The 24393-nt window shown below is 40.4% G+C and overlaps 1 protein-coding gene across 1 annotated transcript in view; it reads right to left on the reverse strand.

Annotated features, from left to right (window-relative positions):
• Positions 1-10984: 10984 nt before the first annotated feature.
• Positions 10985-24393, reverse strand: part of ARMC3 (armadillo repeat containing 3) — a 51481-nt gene continuing 38072 nt past the window's right edge. The window contains exons 14-18 of the mRNA XM_058831048.1: positions 20621-20689; positions 19108-19257; positions 15249-15452; positions 12676-12838; positions 10985-11185 (exon numbers count right to left, since the gene is read on the reverse strand). Coding sequence (XP_058687031.1) covers positions 10985-11185; positions 12676-12838; positions 15249-15452; positions 19108-19257; positions 20621-20689 — 787 coding nt within the window. The remainder of the gene's footprint in view (positions 11186-12675; positions 12839-15248; positions 15453-19107; positions 19258-20620; positions 20690-24393) is intronic.

Below are 24393 nucleotides of genomic sequence, written 5' to 3' on the forward strand. Positions count from 1 at the left end.
AAATGAACTGTCAGTATCTTTCTTGCAGGTGTCTGTTACTGGTACCATCCCAAAATACAGCAGTCTTAAGGCAGTGGGAACTCAACCAATACAGGTCTGCTGCTGCACCACTTTCCTCAGGTTCTGAAGAAGGGAAGCAGGTGCCTGGGGGGTAGTGGGAGTAGAGGAGCACAAGGCATCAGGCTCATCAGCCCAAGCCTTATCATCCTCTCAGTTACCCAACTCACTACAAGCCACTCCTTGATTTAAATGAGGGGAGTGGTGGAAGAGGCAGATCCCATTCATCCCAACAGCTGTGATCCACATTTCAGGTGCTGCATGGCAGAGCAGCAGAAAATCCTCCATTTTCCCCTGCAACAGAAGCCTGACCTGCAGTCATCCAAACCAGCATGACAGGTCTTCCCCAAGTGGAAAACAACCCCCCCAGCTGGAGGTAATTCATTTTTCAGATCTTCAGTGCTGAAAAACCAAATCATTGTCCTGTCATGCCTGTAATGTTGCCTCCCATGGTTACAGCACACACCAAGCCGTGTAGCTAGGCAGACATCCGGCCTGCCTTTATCCCCATAGACTGTTTTGAAAGCCAATTAAGCTGTTACTTAATTTTCCTCCTATTTTTTTTTCCTCCCTTATGCACAAGGGGAAGCATTTAAAAATCTCCCCTACCTACATTATGTAAATTTTCACATAAATTCTCCCTGAGTTGTAATTCAGCAGATTTATTGTTAAAAACGTCACCTGTGTCCAGCATGTACACAAGCTGCATCCAGGGAAGGGTCACTCATCCAAGGCACAGTGTCCCCTTAGACACGAGTAGATGGGGAGAGGCTCCTCAGCTCCTCCCATAGTGTGGCTCTGTGCCGAGGCAGCAGCAGCATCACATGTGTAGGCGAGAGCAGGAGGGAAGAGGGAAGCAGTCACAGTCCAGACTATCCTGCTGGTATTTCTTTGGGCTCCAGCTCAGGCTCTGTCTTGACTGTTGGCTGTGGGGACTAGCAGAGCATCACGTAATGCCTACACTGAGCAGTCAGCCAGGAAGCAACGAGGTGCAGAAGTGAAAAAATCCTGTTCAAATTCAAACCTCTGCTTACACAGCTTCTATTAATAAAGCCCCTTGACATTATCATGTATGGAAGAGAACACTGAAATGGTGTTGGTTTTAGTTTGTAAGCATTTTCATGTAATTGGTTTTCCTCTACTCAATTTGTCAGCCCTATGGTATGTCCCCTCCTATGGGGAGGTTCCACTGAAACGTGGGAGCTCACCATGCAACAATTTGTCTTGGACCTCTTGTACCTAGGGGTGCTGTGTTCTCAGGTGCCTGGGGAGTGAAGAACAGGGGTTTGGCATAAAGGCTTCAGTGGTGGGTTGTATCCATGGGGGGCTCTGTTTTTTCCATGGAAACCCTCAATACTTTTGTAGGAGACACTGCAGGAACCTCACATCCTTCCTCAGCAGAGTCTTCTCTCTTCTTTAATAGACTTGAAATAGCTCCACAGCCAGTCTCTAGACACTCAGGTATGATGAAACAATGAGCCCTTGTTATATGGAGCATTTCCACTGGAAAGTGGAAATGGAATGGAAGCATTATCTGAAGATATGTGGTAGTGCTCTGATGCTGAATTCCAGTGACAGAAAGGGATTTTGGCAAAATTTATTAGAAGCAGAACTGTCAAAGGACCTTTGAAAAGGGTACTGCTGGTTTCCAGAGATACACACAGACTGAATGCAGATCTCCCTGAAGCTGATCTATGGATTCCATTTAGATTCATTTATGGAGCAGCCTGATGTGATTCATGTCAGACATCATTAGAAATAACAAACACACTACTTCTCGCTGTGTTTGCTTTATGGTTTAATTCTCTTTTTGCTAATCATAAGCTATAGGACACTTGATTATTCTAACCTTTGTTTTTGGAAATAGGTCTTATTTGTGGACTAGCTTAAGTGGGAGCCTTCTCTTGGATTCTAAGGGTGGAATTTGAACAGAATAGGACTGAATAGAATAGCTCCAGTTAGAAGTGACCTACAGGTTTGGTCCACTGTGACAAATGCTTTGAGCTGGATTAGACCAAATGCCCTCCATAGGTCCTGTCCAGTATAAATTATTCTAGAATTCTAAATGCTTTGAGAATTTTCTTGCATAACAAGTGAAGGCATGAATTCTAAGTTAAATGGATAGTTTGCAATCACTTCTTGATAGAAAACTCAACTCTGCAACTGAGCCATTGGTTCAACTAAAAGTAGACATGCAGTCTGATATGGAGTATGTGTATCTTCAGGGGCACCTATTGGGAAGTAACAAATCCAGATTATTTCCCTGCGTTGCCCTATGAATCCCCCATAACATACCATTCAAGTTCCTTGAGTGATACAGACAGTAACAATACATTCCACAAATTTGTGTGTGATTTCTTATCCCTTTTATCCCAAGGTAGTGAAGAACTTTGATGGTTCTTCCACACAGTACCCAAAGCCTGAACAGAAAATTGAATGAACACTATATGCAACTGCCATAGCAGCAACTTTCTGTAGGTTATCTTAATGGATTTATCACCCTGAACTAAGCCCTGACCATCTGTTCTATTCTCTCATTACAAATACAGAAAAAGCTAATTCATTATTGCATTGTAAAAAGGTAAAATATAAATTATTTGAGTAGGGCATAATTCACACTCTGGGAAAATGGCTCTCTTCCATAGAGTGACTCAGCTGATAAGAGAGCTTGCCTTTTTCCTAGCAAATGGGAATTACTGAGGAATAGGGCTCACTAGAACAAGTTTTATTCCCACTCATTCATCTTAGATGTGTTTTTAAATCTGCGATTCATGTAAGTGAAGTTATGAATCGTCTTTCCTTCTCTCTTAGGTGAGCCACCAAAGATTTACTTTTGTTAGAAAAACTAGCATTCTGTTCTCAAGGCATGAGCTCGTTTTCCATTTCATAGAAATGAAGTGCCTGGTGGCAGTCTGGCCCAGCACACCCTGCTCCCATTGGAACAGGATCTATCTGAGCAACTCTGAGCTGAGCAAAAACTTCTCCAGATTTACAGGGATAACCTAATTATGTGGGAATCTTAGGTGAGGAGCTTTTTAAAAGGCAGAGTGTACTGAGTCAGTGCAGCTGTGGTAAATGTTTTTGTCCATATTTACTATGCAGGATGAGGGTAGAAAGGATCAGAGCAGGCTCTAGGTTTCACATGGACCTCTTATTTCTACACCGTACTGCCATTCATCTGGCAAGAAAAAATACTGGTAGGCAGGTATTGCTAGCCCATTTGTTAGTGAATTGCTTTAATTTCTGAGTGCCAAGCAAAGATACCTTCCCACCATACCTCAGGTTCAGCAGTGTTTCAGTATGAAAACTGTGCTACTCTTTACTACTGAATTTCTGTGGTCAACAAATACACAGCAAGTGGCAACAATACACTGAATCAGTAGCAGTCCCAGTCTCAGGGGCACTGGAACAGGTTCCCCTGAGAAGCTGTGGATGTCCCATGCCTGGAAGTGTTCAGGGTCAGGCTGGATGGGGCTTGGGACAACTTGGTCTACTGGAAGGTGTCCTTGCCCACCGTGGGGATTGGAATGAGATGATCTTTAGGACCCTTCCCAACTCAAACCAGTCTCTGATTGTGACTCCCATCCCTCCTCTATCCCACAGTAACAAATGCTAGACTAATGTCTGTGTAAATAACTCCAGATTTCCGACCAGAGGTTTTGCTCTGAAGAAGGCACCCTGAGCATTGGACCAGTGTGATCCTCGGCACACGGAACACATCCTGAGCCCATCCTGCATTTCATGTTATTTGTGTTTTAGACGTGTATCACACGCCATACAACTCTTGGGTTGTGGAAACTACAGCGAGCTACTTAGACCCAACATTAAATTTGGCCCAGTGCTGCAAAGTCCAAGCCCCTGATATTGTCTTGTCATTGGGAGTTCCTGAAGAAATTTAGTACCTGAATAGCCCAATACTTGGGCTTACAGTCCCTGACTTTTTTGCACATATTTATACCTAGGAGCCAGCATTTAGTCACCTAGTTCTCTCTTTAGTAATGCAGTACCCATTAATAGCAGGTGGATCTAGGATTAGATTCACTTATATTAGAAGTCTGCAGAAAACATAGTGTAATGAAAAGAAACTGGCACTCACAGCACGTGACTCTCCTGTATGATCTACCACAGATAAACTGTGTCTTATGAGTGCCCATTTGTCAGAGAATTCTCCAACTTTGGAAATTAGATATCATTACCAACATCTGTTATATCTTAGGACACTGAGCAGACCTCCAGTCTTTCATAATATGTTCCCTAATGCCAATTAAAACTAATGACTTGACATTTTGAAAAGCCTTTTGACTCTTTAATATCTTTTTGACATCTGGCCTTTAAGGAATCTTCTTTCAGACTGTGTCACTAAAAGCACCTTATTCAGAGAAGATCATACTAAAAAGGAATTAAAAACATGCTATGGTGTGGGGGTTTTTGTTCAAATCCTTCTTATAACTAGGAAGCACTGCTGATCTATAGAAAAAGGTGTGCTGATTTTGAATGAGATAGTTAATTTACTTCACAGTAGCTGGTATGGGGCTGTGTTTTGATTTTGTGCTGGAAACATTGTTGATAACATGGGGATGTGTTTGTTACTGCTGAGGAGCTCTTACACAGCACTAAGGCTTTTTCTGCTCCTTACTCCACCTGTGAGTGGGCTGGGGTTGCACAAGAACCTGTGAGAGGTCAGGACACTGACCCCAAGTGACCAGAGGGATATTCCAGAACATATAGCATCGTGCTCCATATATAAAACTTGGGGAAGAAGGAAGGGGGAGGACATTATTCAGAATTATTGTCCTTTATGGTGTTGGTGGAAGTCCATTCCCTGTAGGTATTTAGAAAAGACCGGACATGGTACTTAGAACCATGGTCTAACTGACTTGGCAGTGTCGGGTCAAAGTGAACCAGTGATCTCAGAGGTGTTTTCCAGCCCAATTGTTTCTGTGATTCTGTCGTTCTGTTTGTCTTACCGAGTCACTGTTAACACGTGATAGAGCCCTGTTCTCCTGGGAATGGCTGAATACCTGCCTGGCCATGGGAAGTGGTGAATGAATTCCTAGCATTGCGTTCCTTGCATGTGCAGCTTTTGTTTTACCTATTAAACTGAATTTTCTGATTGTCTCACCCCACTTATGGGGGGAGGAGTGCATGAGAGGCTGTGTGGGGCTGATGGCTGATGTTAAATCACAACAGGATGTAGATGAGAAAACACAAGAGATGAGTATCAGACACAGTAAGACAATCTAGGGGTGTCTCCTGGAAACAGCAAGAGAAAGCAACAAAGAAATGGGGAACAGCAAGACTGTAAGCTGTGGGAGCAGCAGGCACTGAGGTCTCTGGTTGGGTGGTTAGCTCAACCTCTCCTCCAACAAAAGAACGAAGTGACTTTGGAGCAGTTTCTGCTTCACAAGGATTTGGCACCGTGTTTTACAGCAAACTTGCACAACACTGGCACCACAAAAAGGAAAGATACTACACACCATGGAGCCCAGGGAAGGTTTTGTTACTTTCATGCAGGGTGGGTGGGAGAGTGAAAACCAGCAGTGAACAGCTCTTGCTGAAGAGCTTTTTTTGTCTCCTATTCTAAAATAAACCAAGAGATCCTGTGGACCCCAAGCGTTTGGTCTGCTGTGCTCACTTGCAGGGTAGGATCAGTATAAGGAGAGCTGGATGTGGACTGCATTTGAGTAGGTGGGTATAGCCTGGGCAAAGGGCTGCATGAGAAACAGGATCTGCTGCTTACTTTGGTATGATTGTTCTTCTCATCTTGCTGTTATTTCCCCCAACATCTATCCAACTTCAAGTAGGAACTGGCTTCAATTATGTTTTGTACAAGGTTTCCATAGATAGCATCTTAGCATATCAGTGAAATATCAATGAGCTGGAAGAACTAGCTAGTTCATTACCATGCAAGTAAGTTCACTCTTCATGAAAGAAAAGCTTTTACTAGCTCCTTGTGTCTCCAATACTCCAATTTCTTCCATGTCCTACAAATAATATTTTTATAGGTCAAAGGCATTTATGTGTGTGTATATGTGTATCTCTCTCCCCCACTGTGTTTTGCTCATTCCTGTGCATACTCTACCTGTACATGAATTTTAAATTCTGCCTGGGTGACAGTGGACAAGGAGGGCCAGAAAAAGTTACTCCACTATTTCTGATATCTTTCAGTGTCAGAGATGGTGTTTGTATAAGGGAAAAATAATAAGCTTATTAAGAGGGCTAAAAATCTGTTAATTCATCTACAAAGATCTGCTGTGGTAGCAGCTCTGGTGAACTGAAACATCATGTCCCATAGACACAGTTATATTGCAAAGGCCACAGCCAGTGCTAGAGCACAGTCCTTTGGTTGTTACCCTCTGTGCCACTTGGGAAGAGCTACAGATGCCTGGATGCAGAGGAGGTACAGTGACATAGCTGTAGAGTTAGAGGGTTTGTGTATTGGATGTGCCAGTGGGTGGTTGTACAGGCATATCTGTGCTATGTGTTTTCATCTCTGTGTAAATGTGTCATTAAATCCCTAGACACACAGAAGTCCCCTCAGCTGTGAAGTGCTGAACCCAGCAGAGTACTCTGGAAATGTAAAAATGTATTTGAGCCATGCTCTTTACCTTTTCTATACTGACCATTGTCAGAGTTAATTTCTTGCATAGACTGGCTTGAGCCTGTCTGTCCATTCTTCCGCTTTTTTCTACTTTGTTACAATATGTTTGGGCTTTTAATTACACGGGGAATTTTTTTCTTCTTCTTCTTCTTTTTCAGTCTTCTGAAGGAAAATAGGTAGTCCCAAAGAGTTGTTGGAAGACCCTTGCATAAACCAGCAAGGGGGCTAAGAATATGATAAATGTTTTAGTGTACTTTTCTATCAGCTAAGTTGACATGCTGGCCAGTAAACGTCTACTGCCTCTGCAGTTTCCATTCTGACACTCTGTGTCGATAATGAGCTGGATTTACAGAGAAATGAATCATGTAGTAGAAGAGGTGCAGATCCATGCAAAGAAGCTGTAGATGAAATAATATGTCACCATTCAAAGCCCATGTTTACTAATAAAAGACTTGTTTTTCCCTGGAGACAAGTTTAGTGAGAAAAGTAACAGAAAAAAGTTCCACTTGGATCTGAACATAAATAGTAATTTGTTCCGAGAGCTCTGGATTCTTCTCAGGATCCAGAGTTAACCAGCAATAGAGATTTCCTGAAGGAAAAGTTCATTTCAATTTCATGTGCATATGAGTGCATGGTTTGAGGGAGTGATGTCCTGCCAATGCTCTCGTTTAGAAGGAACTATTTGGAATGTCCCAAATCTATAAATTGCACTGTAGTTGTTCCCTGCTAGCATAAAGATAAAACAAGTATAAGTTCTTGTTATAACAGTGCTCCTATGCTCAGGGATCAAGGGCAATAGAAGAGAAACATGGAAGAGCTGGTACTACTGCTGCCTGCAATCTGTACTGCCTCTGCACCTGCTGGGGGAAAAGAGTCCACTTCTGCAGCAAGGTGTTTACCAGAAGCACCCCTCAGAAACAGGTGTCAGCCAAAAACTCACCTGCAGAGCCTGGAATTATTCCCTTAGTCATAATGGTCCCAGATACACAGAACAGGCAAAAGCAGAGGTTTGCAAGGCCAAAGCGTTAGACTCTCTCATACCAAAACCTCCACTGGAACTTGAAATCCTATTGATACCACCATCAGTTTGATCTGCTGCTTTACTGACTCACATTCATCAGACAGGTAGGAATCATACCTGACCTTTTATCAACACAGTTCAGATTTGTATTTCTCAATACACAGATGTTATATTATATATTGTTATATATAATATTGTTAATATTATATGTAGTAATATATGCTATGTATTAATCATTGTGCTTTTCAATGCCAAATCAAAACCAAAATTCTTTTCAATGAGTAGTGGGGGCAGCAGGGTGTGCATGTGTGGTGTCTCACTTGCAGATGCCTTGGAAGAGACCATGAAGGAAGCAGAGCAGGGCACTTCATCATTTCTGCAGAGTCTAAGTTGGGCAGTTTCCATGAACAGGAGGAAAGAGTCTTCACGCCAGCCTCTCTCAGAAGCACAGACACCACAGTGAGGATGACTTGGAGGTGCCTCATTCAAATCAGGATCTTCAGCCCCCATCACTGTCCTGGGATAACTATCTACATACCCTCTCTTTCAAGAGGCTGAGCACTTCTCATTTGGTTTTCATTCTGCAGAGCTGCTGGCCACGAGGCCCATTTTTGTGTCACTGCCTGGTGGTTACAGCTGTGGAGGAATGAACCTTGTCTCAGCTCTTACCTTTGTTTAAGCTTTTCACCTTGCAGGAGAGCACCTAATTATGAGGATCTTGTCCTAGGTAGGGCACAGTTTCTACATTTTACAATAGAAATCTACATGTCTAGGCATTAAAATATAAGAACGTTTCTGGAAGTAGGTACTGGAGACCCACACTACTTTTTCCCAAAGGAAAAGCCTGATTGCTACTCCCAAATATTAACCTGAAGAGGTTGCTCGACTTTTCTGTTTCTGTAGTCTATTAATCCTGCATTCTTTTCTACATGACAGCAGATCTTCAAAAAGGGATGCAGATTGCTTAGTGGCCAGAACAGATCCTGAAATGAGGTGGCTGCAGACTGTTTTGTTCGTGCCTAGGAAGGCATCAAGCCTGACTCCTTCTGTGTGACTGATCTGCCCAGTGAACTATTATGTAAAAGGAAATATGAGCCCTTCCCCATCTGCTCCTTAAATGATGGTAGGCAATCAATTCCCACAGGCACAGCCCAAGCCAAATGGTGTGTGCTGGGCACGTCCTGGGAATATTCACCCAGCTGAGCCCTGTAGAAATGTTTAAACATTTTGTTTTCTGATTCAGTTCTGGAATGAGCGTGAGCCAAGTGGCTCTTATCAAGGGTGTGGGAATTCTTCACCTGGCCATGGACACAACTACAGGTCCCCAATTAACATCAAATAAAAAAGTGTGGCATCTCTTGACTTAGTTGACAAATAAAGTGTAGTTTTCAAAGTAACAATTTTAGATTGAACTGTTTATATTCTACCTAGATCTTAATTCTGACATCAAAGTGCATTACAATTTTGAAGTGACAGAACTCAAGAGAGTAAAAAGTTCAAAACGGTGAAAGACATAAAACATTTTTGGATCCTACATTTCTGGATCAGAAAATTCTGAATTTTACAATGCAGGGTATAGTATTTGGTTTTATTTGTTCAGATAATTTTGGATAGGTCTATGTAAAGTAAACTTTTATGTCTAAAAATTTCCCAGTTTTTATTTTGAAAAACTGCATTTTGTCTATTTTTTTTTATATAGATTTATAGATTCATATAGAGACAACAGAAATTGCTTTCTTTTCAAGACCTCCTCAAGCACAGTAAGTCATACCTTAACATTATGGTTCCAATACAAAATAATGAAATTCCAATGTAATAAAACTATACAAAATGATAGCTAGCAGGAAATTAATTCCTATTTTACTTCAATTTACTGGACTTTCAAAGTTGTGGGTTTCTATACCAAATCATACCTGTCAGTGAGAGTATATGACTTTCCATCAGTCTCCTACCTGCTACATAGCAATGATAAGAAACACATCCTCACCCTTCTCTCAGTTCTGCCAGCACATCCTGCATTTTGTTTCCAGATTTCTTTTTCATTCTGATGTCTAGAGGACTGTTGAACATAAGGCAAAAAAAAAAATGAACATGAAGCCATATAAGTGAATTTACAACATGAAGATAAAATGTTCCCCTAAGGGCTACCAGGAAATCATGCTGCATGTCAGAGGAGGAAAGAGAGGGAGTGGTGGGATCATGCTCATGAGCAGTAATGAATACAACAGATACAAACCTCTTCCTCAACCCAAAGCAGTCAAGGCAAGTGACTGTGCTTATACAAACATTAAAACTAAAAGAACACAGACCTCAAATTTTTTAATCACATTTTTGGTAGGCAGGAAGTAAATGCCATGTTGTAGGTGTTCTGGTCTTCTGAAATTCAGTTCTGTACAACGTTGCCTGCACTGGCCTAACTGCTGCACAGTACATTCTCTCAGTTTTCCACAGTAAACTCAATTGATAGTGGTGCTCTTTGAAATACTCCAGTACATTCCTGACAGCTTCACCAGGAAGTGTTTACCAGAGTGTTCTAGCGAGTATTTTACCTCTCTTAAAAGCACTGCCACTCTTCAGCAACACCACGTTAACCAAGGCTGCAAGAAATACAAATTCCCTGTCTAAATCCACTGCCTTCTCGGAGTCTATTTTATCTTCAAGTCAAAAATAAAGAACTTAAACAGATCACAAGCACTAACTTGTCAATCATCCATCTTTCCTGTGCCTGGACAAACAGTATTTACTTTAATCCAGAATATCCTAATATATGTAAATATTAACTTTGCCAAGTTCTAAGAAATATAAATAGGATTTCTTTTCTACAGAGGCTGAAAGTATACTGTTCTTGTAGTTCTAGTTCTCAGTTCTGGGGTTATTTCACACAAAAATTGTCCAGTTGCTTTTAGGTGTCATTTCATCAGATGTCACATTTTCTTGCTTTATGGACATCAAATTCCTATAAATGTGCATGGAATTTGAAGGAAAATTACAAAAAAATAATAAGAAGATGTTGTATTGGAATTTAACCTATTTAATAAGCTTTGTAATGTTAGCACACACCAGATATTATTGATTACCAAATTTTAATCTGTAGTTTTGCAATTTAGTCTTAAAATAGTACAAAAAAGTTAACAAAGTTTCTAAGCACAGAAGCTAGATACCAAAACCACATTTAATTAAACTTTTAAGACAACATACCAGATACACTTCTTTTTGATAGTTGGATATGAACCCCCTCATGTTTCATAAATACAGCACTGAAAATATATTGAAAATATTTATTTTGGTGAAAGTCATCAAGATGATTAAATGCGTTTGTATTGATCAGCCTTTGCACTTCCTTGTTTTAGCAAACAGCCTGGTTCAAACATTAGATCTACAATATACTCTTGAGGAGGAAGCAGAAGCCCTTTAGGAGAGTGTTCAACCAATTTAACTTCATTCCAAGCTCTGTTATACTTGCCACGAACTAAACTACAGCCAATGCCAATTCTGTCTGCTATCACCTAAAAAAGAAAGAAAAAAGTTAATCACAGTTCATTCATGCAGCTTCTGTGATATACAGCAAGGCCCAGTGATGCTTAAAAACAAAAAAAAAAAACTACAAGGCCTAGAGCTTTCTTGAAGCAGATTTCATAAACTTCTCAAGTGTTCCAAAGTTCAAACATTTGTTGTTGGTTTTGCATAGAAAGTATAGGCTTTAAAACATTATTTCTTGCATATTCTATTCACAACATGAAAAACATTCATTTAAACTCTTTTCAAACACTGATACATTTGTTTATCAGCCAGTCCTTCAGATCTCAAATTAAGTGCAACACCCACAGTACCCAGAAATGGGTTTTTTCCTACTTGGAAGACTTAACTTCTGAATAATATTTTGAAGTCTATTCAAGCAACAAGGTGTCGGCACACTGCACACATGTAACTAGTATGAAATATTAAGTGTAAAAATGGAACATTTTTATCAGTGTAAGTTTAGAACTGTTGCTTCACTCCAAAGCACACTCCTTGCTTTTCAGCCCTGGAAATGTGGGAAGCAATGAAATGCAAGGCAAGTGTCTGCTAGATGAAACACCTGCCTCTCCTCTGGGCTGCACTATCACAGACAGACCTATAATGGTTTCCAGCTACCAAACTGCTTTTTCAACACACATCTGCTGTGAAGGAATAAAATCCTGGAAGATTTTTAACTTGTTAAAAATGGACATGGATATCCATTGCTTAGAGTGACTTTAAGAGAGATGACCTGTCCCTACGAAAGTTTCTTAGGACAGTGGAGCATAATTAATTCACGCCCTCAGAATGTCATAAAATAAGTTGGAAACTTTCTCTCCCTATGGATACCATAAATTTTGGGTCGTACTCTTTCTACTGTGTACTCTTTCCTAGGTCCTTCCTGCTTAATGTGCTAGGCCCTTGTTTCTCCATTTCTTTCCATTCAAGAAAGATAAAAAATCCAGCCAAGGAAAAAGGATAGGACAGGATGCACCATACATCTTCATATGTAGAAAGAAGAAATAAAACTTCCGAGTTTCTTTTAGAACAGAAAGAAACCCAGTTTCTTTCTAAGAAGTTTGAACATAGAAGCTGTTATATACAATGACAGAATACTGGAAAGACACCAAATAAAAATTGTCCCAACAAGTTTACATTTGTAGCATGGAAAAAGAAGGAAGCTGCATAATTCAATATTTTACAGTTTACAGAAAATGTAAAATGTTTTGACTCCAAATCAAATAGTTTGGCTTTTTGCCATTTATCAAATATTCTGCTGATATCACTTAAGACAATTTAATAACAACAAGAATGTTTACAGAAGGAAGCGATGCTGGCTTTCATTCACTGGGAAATCAACTTTGCTGTTGAAAAATTATGAAACTGTATACAAAAAATTTTACATGGAATATAAATACTGTATTATACTCATGAAAATATACTTTTTATTATCCATTTAAGAACAATATGTTATGTTGCAAAATAAATTATAATGTACCTTGAAAAGTAAGGCTCTGTGATAGAACGTCCCTCTTTTGATTTTCCCGATAGGCACAACGTTGCTTTTCAGTTCGAATTCTATTTTACTCATGTCGAGTTCCCAGAAGAAGTTATGTAGTTGCTCTCTTCCAACAGAGCCACCCATCTTGTCTGCAACAAACCTGTTCCAAATGCATACCAGGATCAATTACATCTATAATTCCTCCTGTATTTATTGCAAAAATGTAGCACAATGAAATGTATAGAAGCAAGAAGTGAATGACCTTTAAGACTGCAATACTTTTTCTATGTCTGCTTTATTAATTTTTTTAATTCAGTAACTGGTATTTTAAATATGGTCTTTTAAATACAGATAATCTTAACTCAGGTCATTCATATTTGTCATAAACCTAAACCAAGGTGCAAAAGCAAAGATTCTGGAGAGGTGTAGTATAGGCACAAAGTCCTCAGAAAAAGTCATCAATAGCAGTGTAATTACTGAGGAAGTAATTACAGAAGCTGATGTTCATGTTTACAGGTGACAGATGAGGTGAGTTACATATTATAGTCCCCAGATCTAGCATTTGTTTGAAATAGTAATAAAGGCATGAGAAGATGTATGACAAAAAACCATAGGTAATGATCCCAACATAGTAAAGTAGCTGAATTCATTGAAGGTACTTATCTTCTACATGTGCTTTCTTATACTGAAGCCAGTATTTTGGGGGTGAGCTGTATTTATCCATTAGAACACATGGCTCAGAAACAGAAATGGATCAGAACTTGCTGTCAGTGTAAGCTCTGCAAAAAGCATTTCTTCTGAGGGACTGTGCACACACACAGGACCAAGCTGTGATTTCTAAGTCTCCCAATACACACACACACCCCTTCATATCTCCTGTGCAGGGTCACTCTATGCAAAGACCTTTGTTCCCCTTAGTGTGTCAGCCACAAACACAAATGTTATTGAGGTCTCTCACTCTGGACAAGATGTTGCAGAGCTGACATGAAAATCACGAGCCATTGCTTCAGACAGGGAACTAAAACCTGCATCCCCTCCTCTGCAGAAGCAGTGAATATATTCCTCTGCCCAGCATAAGCAAGGCAACCTCCAAGGCCTCATTTCTAAAAATTTAGAGTTGAGGTTGCGATAGCATAGGCATGGGCACAGGGAGCCATCACCAAGTCTGTCAGACAGGGTATCTTGAAGCTGGTAATAACAAAGTGTGGGGCTTAAGGCAGTGTGTGTGTGAGTCCTTGTGCTGTGTGTGCCCATGGCCATCCCTCATTAAAGAGAGCAGTGCTGTCTCAGCCAGCTTGCTCACCACCACACAAAGGTGCTGTGTTTGTTCCAAAGGAGACATCCAGCATTACTGATGTCCCCTCATCCAGCCTGACCCCCACCCCAATGAGCACAAGAGGAACTCCAGCCAGGCTGCCAAGCTGCTGAGGGATGCTGCAGCTGCCTTCTCCCCCAGTCCCTATTCAACACACGCTATTCAGGCAGCTGCCTGAAATGGAACACAGACAGAAAAATCCCCACAGAAAACATTCTACTTAAATTTCCCATGATTTCACTGGGTTGTGTGTCTGCAATTATTTCACTGGTGTGTTAGAAGAGCGGGTTTAAAAGAGAATTTTATGGATTCCACCTTGAGGAAGGCATCATGATTTATACACAGTTGGATAGTTAATGATGAATATCTGTCCTGTCAAATTCTGCAATCAATGGAAAATTCATTCCTCATATCACATTAGATGACTTCATTAAAAATGAGAGTTAGTAAAAGTAACAAATTTTTCGTGAGAGTAAGTGGGATCTGACACCAAACTCTCCAGATTCAGGAGGCAGTCTGGAAACTGCTAAGATACAAAGGTTAAACTATGGAGAAGATGAAAACAGACACACTGCTTGATTGGTGCCCAGGCTGAGTAGTCAGTGTAATGAATGAATCACACATTGATACCAACAGTCTGTACATGCACTATTAAAATATTCTATCACTATTAAATCATCAGGATATTAATTGCAAGAGCACTTAAAAGCTATGTTAGAAGACTTGTCTTACGCTTTTAGCTCTATAGAATACAAAACACAGAGTTTCTGTCCCAAGGGGTTCCAAAACCAAGTAGGCAGGAAAGATGGTAGGAGAAAAAACAGACATGATACATCTTGCAGCCATGTAGACTATTAGATTTGGGTTCTAACGATGCTTTTAGGCTTTGCAAAACCTGGGTCTCTGGGGCTCCTTCATGATGTAGTTGCTATATGAGGATGATGTGTTCACTGGAAAGAATCAGTACAGATGTATAAATGTGGAAAAGAACCCGAAATTATCTATAAGAATATTTTTTAAATGAGAAATTGATACTCTTTTGTTGCAAGTGATACTTTATTTTAAAATACATTAAATTAATTGCAACAAAATTAGAAACAATAAGCTTAAAATCTAAATATGTCAACATTCTGGGTCAAAGCTGATTTGGATTCCACTTAAACATGGGAAAATAACTATTTTGAAATAGCTGACCTTGGGTAAGAAAACAGTTATTTTAACAATTCAGCTTATGGAAATAAGATTTGGTACTCACTGTGCAAGAGCCACAACCTGTTCCCGAGTAGAAGTTAGTGGTAGAATTGTTTTGGAAGCATCATTAATGTAATCCATTAAAATGAAGTCAGGTGGTGGTAGCCAATGGGAATTTTCTGGATTTATTTCCTGCTGGACTGTATGTGCAACCGCAACTTCAATATCTTCTTTTGGTTTTTCCTCCTCTTTTTTCCCCTTCCCTTTTCTTACACAGAAAAAAAAAATTATACACTTATCTAGAATATTGTAATCTCTAAAGTTCAAATTCAAATACATTAGTTCTCCAACAGGACATTTGACAAATTGACTAGGGAGAGGTGGAAGGTAGAAGACATCTTTTCTCTTGATAACAAATATCCAAAATCTACAAAGCTGTAGAGAACAGTTGTGGAACATGTCCTCAGGAGGTGGTAAGGATCAACGCCATATTAACGTTGTTGTCAATTCTCATTTTATTTTTAGTTAATGGCTCTGATATGCCTTTCCCACATATGGATTATATAGACAAGAAGACACTTACTTACCTACTATATACATATAGGACATATTTTTAGTTATGGTTTAGTTCTGTATGGATATGAACTCACGAACTCCAGTGAGTTTTTACTTGATTAAAACCTGGTCTTCAAATAAAGGGGAAAATGGTATCAAAAGCACAGCTGAAATCTTGGCAGGACATTCCAAAAGACAGCCTCTGCACTTGCAAGTTCAGGTACTTCAAGCATTATGCAAACTACAGCATGGCTTGTCAGAGAAAGATTTTGCAACAAGTCTGGTTTTGCTTACTCTTTTTCATTGCACATGCTTCATATTTTACTAATGCTCAGGATCTGAAAAATTACTATGATCCTAAACAGGCATCTTAAGCACCCAGCAGAAGTATAAATGAAATGACTGTTCTGCTCAAATTAAATACTGTGCATTACCCAAGTTATGCAGCAACTGTAAAATCAGTATCTTACCAGAAGTATTATTAAGGGCTATACAATCAGACAGTTTAGGACCTTTCATTTGTGGAAACACATGAAACTGGTGTTTTGTAAGCATTATGGCTTTTTTTCAGCATAAATCCTGAAAATTTTTGATGTGAAATACAACAAAAGTTCTTTCCTTCATTTAACAGTTCTGGCTTATTTTTTAAAATCTGTAATACTTTCGATGATCTTGGAAGGAAAAAGAAAAAAAAGAAATAAAGGACCACTAGAGTACATGGTTCCAGGACACACTATCATTATTGCATGCTCTTCAAATTATTCTTAAAATTTATACTATGAATAGCACTCTTAAGATGGAAGGCACTGAACAAAGCAAAAGGGCACAGACCATTATCAGTAGTTGAATTCAAGCAATTTGTCTTCAGAATACTTTGCAAACTTTTCTTTAACCTATTGAGATTTACCATATTCGCAAAAAGCCCTTCTCATAGGTGTCACAAAGCACATTATTTTAGAAGGATAACCAATTAAGATTTAATCTTAAATTATAGAAAATTCACCAACCTCTTAAATAAACTGTTCTGGTTATTAATTACACTTACACTTGGAAAAAAAGCAGACAAACAGTTTTCTTTATCTAGTTTGACTTATCTAACTATAGCCAGAGAACCTTATAATGCTAGATTAAATAGCTATTTACTCATCCATTTATACATTTATACATTATGGTTAAAAATACCATGTTTAAAAATACCCAGCATTATTCCCAACTCTCTGGTGTCCAGTTTAGAAGGTTTTCAAAAGAACAACATTTACAAATGTTATAATTCTTGTTTCTTCACCTTTTGCCCTTTTCCCCCTTCTTTCTTTCTATACTCTCAGTACTTTCTTTTCTCCATGAGAAGGGCACCATTAAATTACAGTGCTATAGGAGAATTTGTTTCTATTCCTGTCTATTCAAATTACTCTAGAATCACACTTACTATCCTCCTTTCCAATTTTCAGGAACAAAAAACCTGAGAGAGATGGGATTGAACCGTGATTTGTTTGGGTTTTTTGCTGCTGCTTATTTCTCTCTGGTATGACTATGTTCTGTTCCTTGGTGGAATAGCTGATTTAAGGTTGTCTTCCACACTTGTCTCTACCTTACTCCTCAACTCTTCATCATATCTGTCCAATCCTTATCTCATAAGGAACTGTAGAGCTGCTGTCTTACAGCTCAGTGCTATAAAATAACTGGTAACCACTACAGGAGACTTCTACTGTCTTTTTTCCTGCGCTCTTTTTTTAATCCCCATTTTCTTGCCAGCGGGAATTGTGACATCAGAAAAAAAATCACTCTCATTTCTCAGAGCTGTCTTCGAGTAGTGAGACTACTTGCTGTGAAAGCAGAGGAATATTGCAAAGGAGAGCTCATGGCACTTTAATAGTCTCCAAGCTGTTTCTGATTCTTTGCAACTTTAGTAGAACAGTCCAACAGGTCACCAGAGCATCAGCCAGAGGAAGAAGACAGCCAATACAATATTCTACCATCAAAAAGCAGCCATGATGCCTGTTTTCTTTCCCATTTTGCATAGCTTAAATGCCCTGGTTCTCTTTTGAAAAGGAACAACTGAGCATTGGGAAGTATTTCCTTAAATGCAGTACTGAAACATAGGATGGAATAATTACATATTTATTAGTCTACATTGAATACAATATTTTAGCCTAGTCAATGTGTATATCAGATATGAAACTGCCTGATTAAAAATGTTGCTGTCAATGAAAATATATGTGAAACTATCAGCTAGGCACTTCCTCACATCTAATTCAAACATTTCCAGCAGACAATTACAGCTGCCCTTTCTCTTGCCTTTCAACTATGGTTTATACAAAGTAGTATCACTTTTTCAAAACAATGGCTTTAAACAGTGTTCAGTAGTACTTTGCAAAATAATGATGAACAGAAACATATGATCAAAGGAAAAAAATATGTAGGAAAAAGTCTAAGCATGTTTGAGACTTGGAGTCAGCTACTGACCTTCAAGTAACTCCCATATATCTCACAAATTAATAATAATAATGATGTATGAATTATGGATTCAAAATGAATGACAATGGGGTTATAAATCATACAACTTGATCATGACATTCAAAAGCAATTATTTCACACTTGAAGAAAGGAGTCCTTGTACCCCTGCAAGGTTTACTCTAAGAAATTGAGGCAGGTATTTGTTTTTTCCTAAAGAAAATTTTTTTGCTTTTCAAAAGAGTTATTGCAAACAGAGCAGTTATTTACACTGTAATTGACATAAATTACATTAAAAAGCAATATCCAAGTGTATCCTCATCACACACTGTAATAAACAAATATATTATCTTGTAAGAACAGGTCTCCCAGCTCCTGAGACTATACAAAATGGCCTATGACTATAGGGCATCTTCCAAGGTGAAGGAACTCTCCACTGGTGCAGAGAAAACATAACTGGGGCTCAGTATCTCCCTTGCCTCTGCTCTCTTTGAGTAAACTGGCATGGGCACAGTGGGTCATGAGCAGGACATGTGGGGCAGCAGGAGGACCTGCAAGGGAGCAGAAGCTGGGACAGGCCTCCTAAGGCACTCAGGCTGCTGTATCTACTCTGGTGCACCCTGAAACAGGAACCTTCCACAATGCAACTCATACTATCCATTTCAGGTATCTACTATAAAATAATTTAAACTGAATTTCAGAAGTGCTTGCAGTCCAAATAACTAGTCAAATGGGGATGTCTGCCTTGTAAGCCAGTAACTTTTGGATAGACTAGTCTGACAGTTTCAGGGTCCTGATTTAACTCAAAACCTCAAACATTCACAGTCAGTAGCTATTATCTGTCAATAATTTGCATGTCTGTTCTAAATAAGTTAATATAATTCAAACATATTCAAATATAACCCAAAGTATAATACTTCAAGCCTTCTTCCCTAGTGCGGCTTTTGCTGAGTGAACACCATTGTCCAGGTAACTTCTGTTTTTCCTCTATTGAAGATACCACTGAACTATTGAGATCAAAAGCAGGTTTCATTTTTGTCTTGATTTTCTTACTGCACATTTCATTTCTCAAGTGCAGATAAAAAACATACACAGAAATATACAAGCAGTGTCAGAAATCAGCCATTATGCCTGTCAATAAAACACCTGTACAGACAGTAGGGCATCACAGTTCATGACTGAGCTCCAACATAAAAATCAGAACCACAGTACATCAGCTCCTACAACAGACACACCATTCCTCTTTTTTTTCCAAGCCTGCATTTTGTAATGTCTGTCACTGACTAGAACTCACAGCCCTTAGCCATTGCCAAAGCTTCTTTTACCATAAAGGAAGGAAAATTAGGGACTCAGGACTGGGGGCCACAGAAACCAGTATGATAAATGGTCAGCTCACTAAGCTGACTAAGAGAAAAGCCAAGGACAGTTGCAGGTTGTACCACATTCCTATCAAGGTTTAGAGACCATTCCATTGGTGGCAAAGAGACTCTATTTGAAGTGCTTTTGGATTCCCCTGGAATCAGGCATGTACACCTGCCTTCTCCAGAAGGCACTGCTGTGGTCATGATTAGGCTGCTGTTTTACAGGAAGGACAGCTGTGAGACCATGGCTCAGTTTCCTTCCACAGGAACAAATGACAAGTTAAGTATTTTATTTTAGACAAAGACTAGAAGCCTGATCTTGTCGAGAATAAGGAGAGTTAACAGCTCAAGTAAAAAGCCTTGTTCATTACACCCCATTGTTAGTAATCAGCTACAACAAACTACAAAGAGACTGCTAACCCCCAAATATCTTGTGATCAGCTATCTGCAGGTGTGAGGGACAGACTCAAATCCTCTTTCTGTAAAAGAAGGAAATTCATTTTCCACTACAAGAGTAGATGATCTATTTGGTATGAAGAGGCAGACTGCAGCACTCTAGCTAGTGTATCATATGGATCAGGACAAGCACTGTAAGAGTGAAGCATTTTTAGGCTAGTTGCCTAAAAATCAGGACAGCTCTGAGCACACCCTTCTCAGCTTTTAATTATCTGTCAACTGCACTGGAAGAGATTTAATCAGAAATAAGGAGACATGTAGGCAGTGTAGGAACATTTCATGGGTTTAGGTTCTAAACTGAGAAAGAATTTCTACTGTAATTCTCCTGTGTCTTGGTTGTCAGAGTTGTAAAATAACAGTATTTCACTGCTTCCAAGGGATAATGAAGGAAAAAAAGAGCGAATAAGTGTGAGCTGTTCAAATACAGCATGAGAAGAGAGGACAAAATATTGCTGCAAATAGGAGGTGAAAGAAAGACTCCAAAAATATATTTAATGTTGTGTTTAGGTATTTGTACTCCATTCAGAAACTGTCGCTATTTTCAGTCAGACTTCTATTTCTAGTGTTAGAGCAACAACAGAACATTGACAACTAATAAATCTGAGAACCATACCTTGCTTTTTCTTTGCTGCTTGCTCCTGAAGCAGACGATGATTCATCTTGTACATTCTCTACTACAACACTGAAATAGAATAAGATATTTTTGCATGTTATTTGCAGAGTTAGTAGTGCATGTGAAGCTATGAAAATGGAATTTGGATTTTAAAAGACAATAAATATACTCATATGTGGTATTTAATTGAAAGAAATAACATAACTACTAATAAACCAGACAATAATTCAGGGATCAAAAATGAAGTATGGAATCATAGAATGACAGAATATGCTGATTTGAAAGGGACCCATCAAGATGATCATATCCAGATCCTGGCTTTGCACAGCACCATCCCCAAGAGTCATGTCATATGCCTGAGAGCATTGTCCAAATCCTTCTTGAACTCTGTTATGCTTGGTGCTGTGAGCACTTCCCTGAGGAGCTGTTCCAGTGCTCAGCCACCCTCTGGGGGAAGAATCTTTTCCAAATATCCAACCTAAACCTCCTCTGACACAACCTCAGGCCATTCTCTCGAGTCCTGTCACTGGTCACAAGAGTGAAGAGATCAGTGTCTGACCCTCTTATTCCTCTCATGAGGAAGTTGTAGATTGCCATGAGGTCTCCCCTCAGTCTGTTTTTTTCAGGTTGAACAGACGAAGTGACCTGAGCCACTCCTCACACAGCTTCCCCTAAAGGCCCTTCACTATCCTCATGGCCCCCCTTAAATGCTGTCCAATAGTTTAATATTTTCTTACATTGTGGCACCCAGAACCACCCCCAGCACTCGAGGTGAAGCTGTCCCACTGCAGAGCAGAATGGGACAATTCCCCCCCGTGCCCTGCTGGCCATGCTGTGCCTGGTGCCCCCCAGGACAGAGCTGGCCCTCCTGGCTGCCAGGGCACTGCTGGCTCATGTGCAACTTGCCACTGATCAGGTCCCTTTCTATGGCAATGCTCTCCAGCCTCTCATTCCCTGGTCTGTCTGTACATCCAGGGTTGCCCCATCCCAGGTACAGAATCTGACGCTTTCCCTTGTTGAGCTTCATGTGGTTGGTGATTGCCCAGCCCTCCGACCTGTTGAGGTATCTCTGCAGGGCCTTTCTGCTTTTGAGGGAGTGAACAGTTCCTGCCAGTTTTGTATCATCTGCAAAATTGCTGAGTGTCCCTTCCAAGTGGGTCCAAGTCATTTATGAAGATGTTGAAGGGCCAAGGATGGAGACCTGTGGAACCCCACTAGTGACAGGTCCCCAGTCTGAGGTCACCCCATTCACTGTCACCCTTTGTGCCCAACCCATGAGCCAGCTGCTCACCCATCACATGATGTGTTTATCCAGCTGTGAGCTGGACATCTTGTGCAGAAGGACATCATGAGAGACAGCATTGAAAGCTTTACTGAAACACAAAAATCTCATTGTATCAGCTGGCTCCCCTTGATCAACCACTTGGGTTACTTTGTCACAAAAGGAAATCAGATTTGATGAGCAGGACTTTCCTCTCATGAAGCCATGCTGGCTGTGACCAATGACTGCATTGTCTTTCAGATGTTTTTCAATACCTCCTACAATAATCTCCTCCTTAAGTTTACTAGGCACTGGTGAAGTGAAATTAACAGGCCTGTAGTTTCTGGGATCCTCCTTCATCCACTGCTTGAAAACCAGGACATTCACCAGCTTCCACTCAGCTGGGACTTCTCTGTATTCCCAAGACTGCTTAAATATCATCTAGAGAGATTGTGCAATAACATCATCCAGCTCTTTAAGAATTCCTGAATGAATCCCACCAGGCTCTATAGATTTGTAAGAATCCAGCTGGAGCAGCAGATCCTGCACAATTTCAAGTTTGACTGGGAGTTGATCATTCTCACAGTCACAGTACTCCAGCTCAGGGCACCCTTGGCCCATCATCATGTTGAAGAAAGAGGCAAAGAATGTGTTAAACACCTCTGCCTTGTCTCTGTCCCTGTTTGTGAGGAGACCATCTTCATCCTGTGATGGGACAATGCTGTTTCTACATTGCCAGTTGCCATTGGTATATTTGAAAAAACTCTTTTTATTGTTCCCCACAGCTCTGGCTGGCTTCAACTCCAGCTGAGCTTTGGCCACACAGATTTTCTCCCTACAGTGGCCAGCAGTGGTTCTGTGTTTTTCCCATGTCACCTGGCCTTGCTTCCACTGGGCATACACTTTCCTTTTTTGCCTTATTTCTAAGAGAAGATTCCTGTTCTGCCAAGGTGGCCTTCTGCCTCACCTGCTTGACTTCTGATATTTGGGAACTGCCTGCTCCTGTGCCCTTAGGAGGTGATGTTTAAAGAATGACCAACACTGACAGATGCCAGCATCTGCAAAAACATGTTCCCAGACAATCTTACTCACTATTCCTTGAGGAGTCTGAGGTCTGCTTTCCTCAGGTCCAGAGCTGAGGTTTTTCCTTCTGTTAACAAAGATTTTAAACTTGATTGCTTCCCTGTGGCCAATATGGCCACCAATCTCCACCTGCTCACAAGATCCACCCTGTTGACAAGGAGTAGAACAAGAAGGGCATTTTTCCAAGCCTATTCCATAAAGTTGTCATTCAGATTTTTAGGAATATTCTGGCCTGGGTTCTACCAGGTGTGTGATGCTCCCAGTTAATTTCTGCCAAGTTGAAGTCTCCCATAAGGACAAGGGCAGTTGACTTGGAGGAGTCCCTCAGTTCCTCAAAGAATTGCTTTTTTCTTTCATTTTATCATTGTCCTGGCCAGGAGGTCTATAGGGGACTCCCATGATGGCATCTGCATTATTTGTTTGTCCCTTGATTCTTACCCAGAGGCTCTCAACTGTGCCATTGCCAGCTGTGAGCTCTATACATTCTACTCCTTCTGTTCCATAGAGTGCCACCCCTCCACCTCTCCTGCCCTGCCTGTCCCTCCTGAAGAGCCTGTAACCATCCCACAGGGCATTCCAGTCACAGGATCCATCCCACCAGGTTCCACTTATGCCAGCAATGTCAAATCTCTGGGACTGGGCCAAAGCCTGGATTCCCATTGTTTGTCCCTCATGAGGGCACATTAGTGTAGAAACATTTCAGGTGTGGCACACTGTAGCCAGCACCTCCTGAGGCAGATTGAGGGATCCCATTAGTGCTCCTTTCCTCAGGTTTTGACATCCCATCCCATCCCATCCCATCCCATCCCATCCCATCCCATCCCATCCCATCCCATCCCATCCCATCCCATCCCATCCCATCCCATCCCATCCCATATCACTGGCCAGCCTGGCTTTGTCCCTTTTCCCCTTCTTCCAGGCTCGTTTAAAGCTCTGCCAATGAGCCCTGCCAGTTCCTGTGCCACAGCTTTTTTCCTTCTGAGATCAGTGAATGCTCAATGGTGAATGCAAAAGTAACTGGGGAATAAGGCTGCTGCCAATGTGCAAAAGCAAGAATCTGTATCAAAGTCAAAGAATGAAGACCTGATAGTTAAGGACAGCTCTAGGGATCAACAAAGAGCATGGAAGTCTATTTGTCATAGATATTCCCAGACATCTTTATGGTATCATATACAAGCTTAAAAGGGAAGTTAATGATACTGTAACCCAAATATGTGATGTGTTGGCAGAGAAGAAATTTTTGGACTTGCAAAATATTGGTAGAGCGATCTTTGATCTGTGAGACTGTTTACAGGAAACGGCTCCCAGTTAAACAAGCCAAATACCAACTTCCTGTGTTCAAATCTAGGAAGATTTGTTAGGCTGGCTTCAACTTAAACAGAGAAGAAATGGACACAGGTTCTTTATCAAGCCTAAGAGCTTAATGCTT

This window comes from Poecile atricapillus, chromosome 2 (genome assembly GCF_030490865.1).
Source record: "Poecile atricapillus isolate bPoeAtr1 chromosome 2, bPoeAtr1.hap1, whole genome shotgun sequence".
Taxonomy (NCBI): Eukaryota; Metazoa; Chordata; class Aves; order Passeriformes; family Paridae; genus Poecile; species Poecile atricapillus.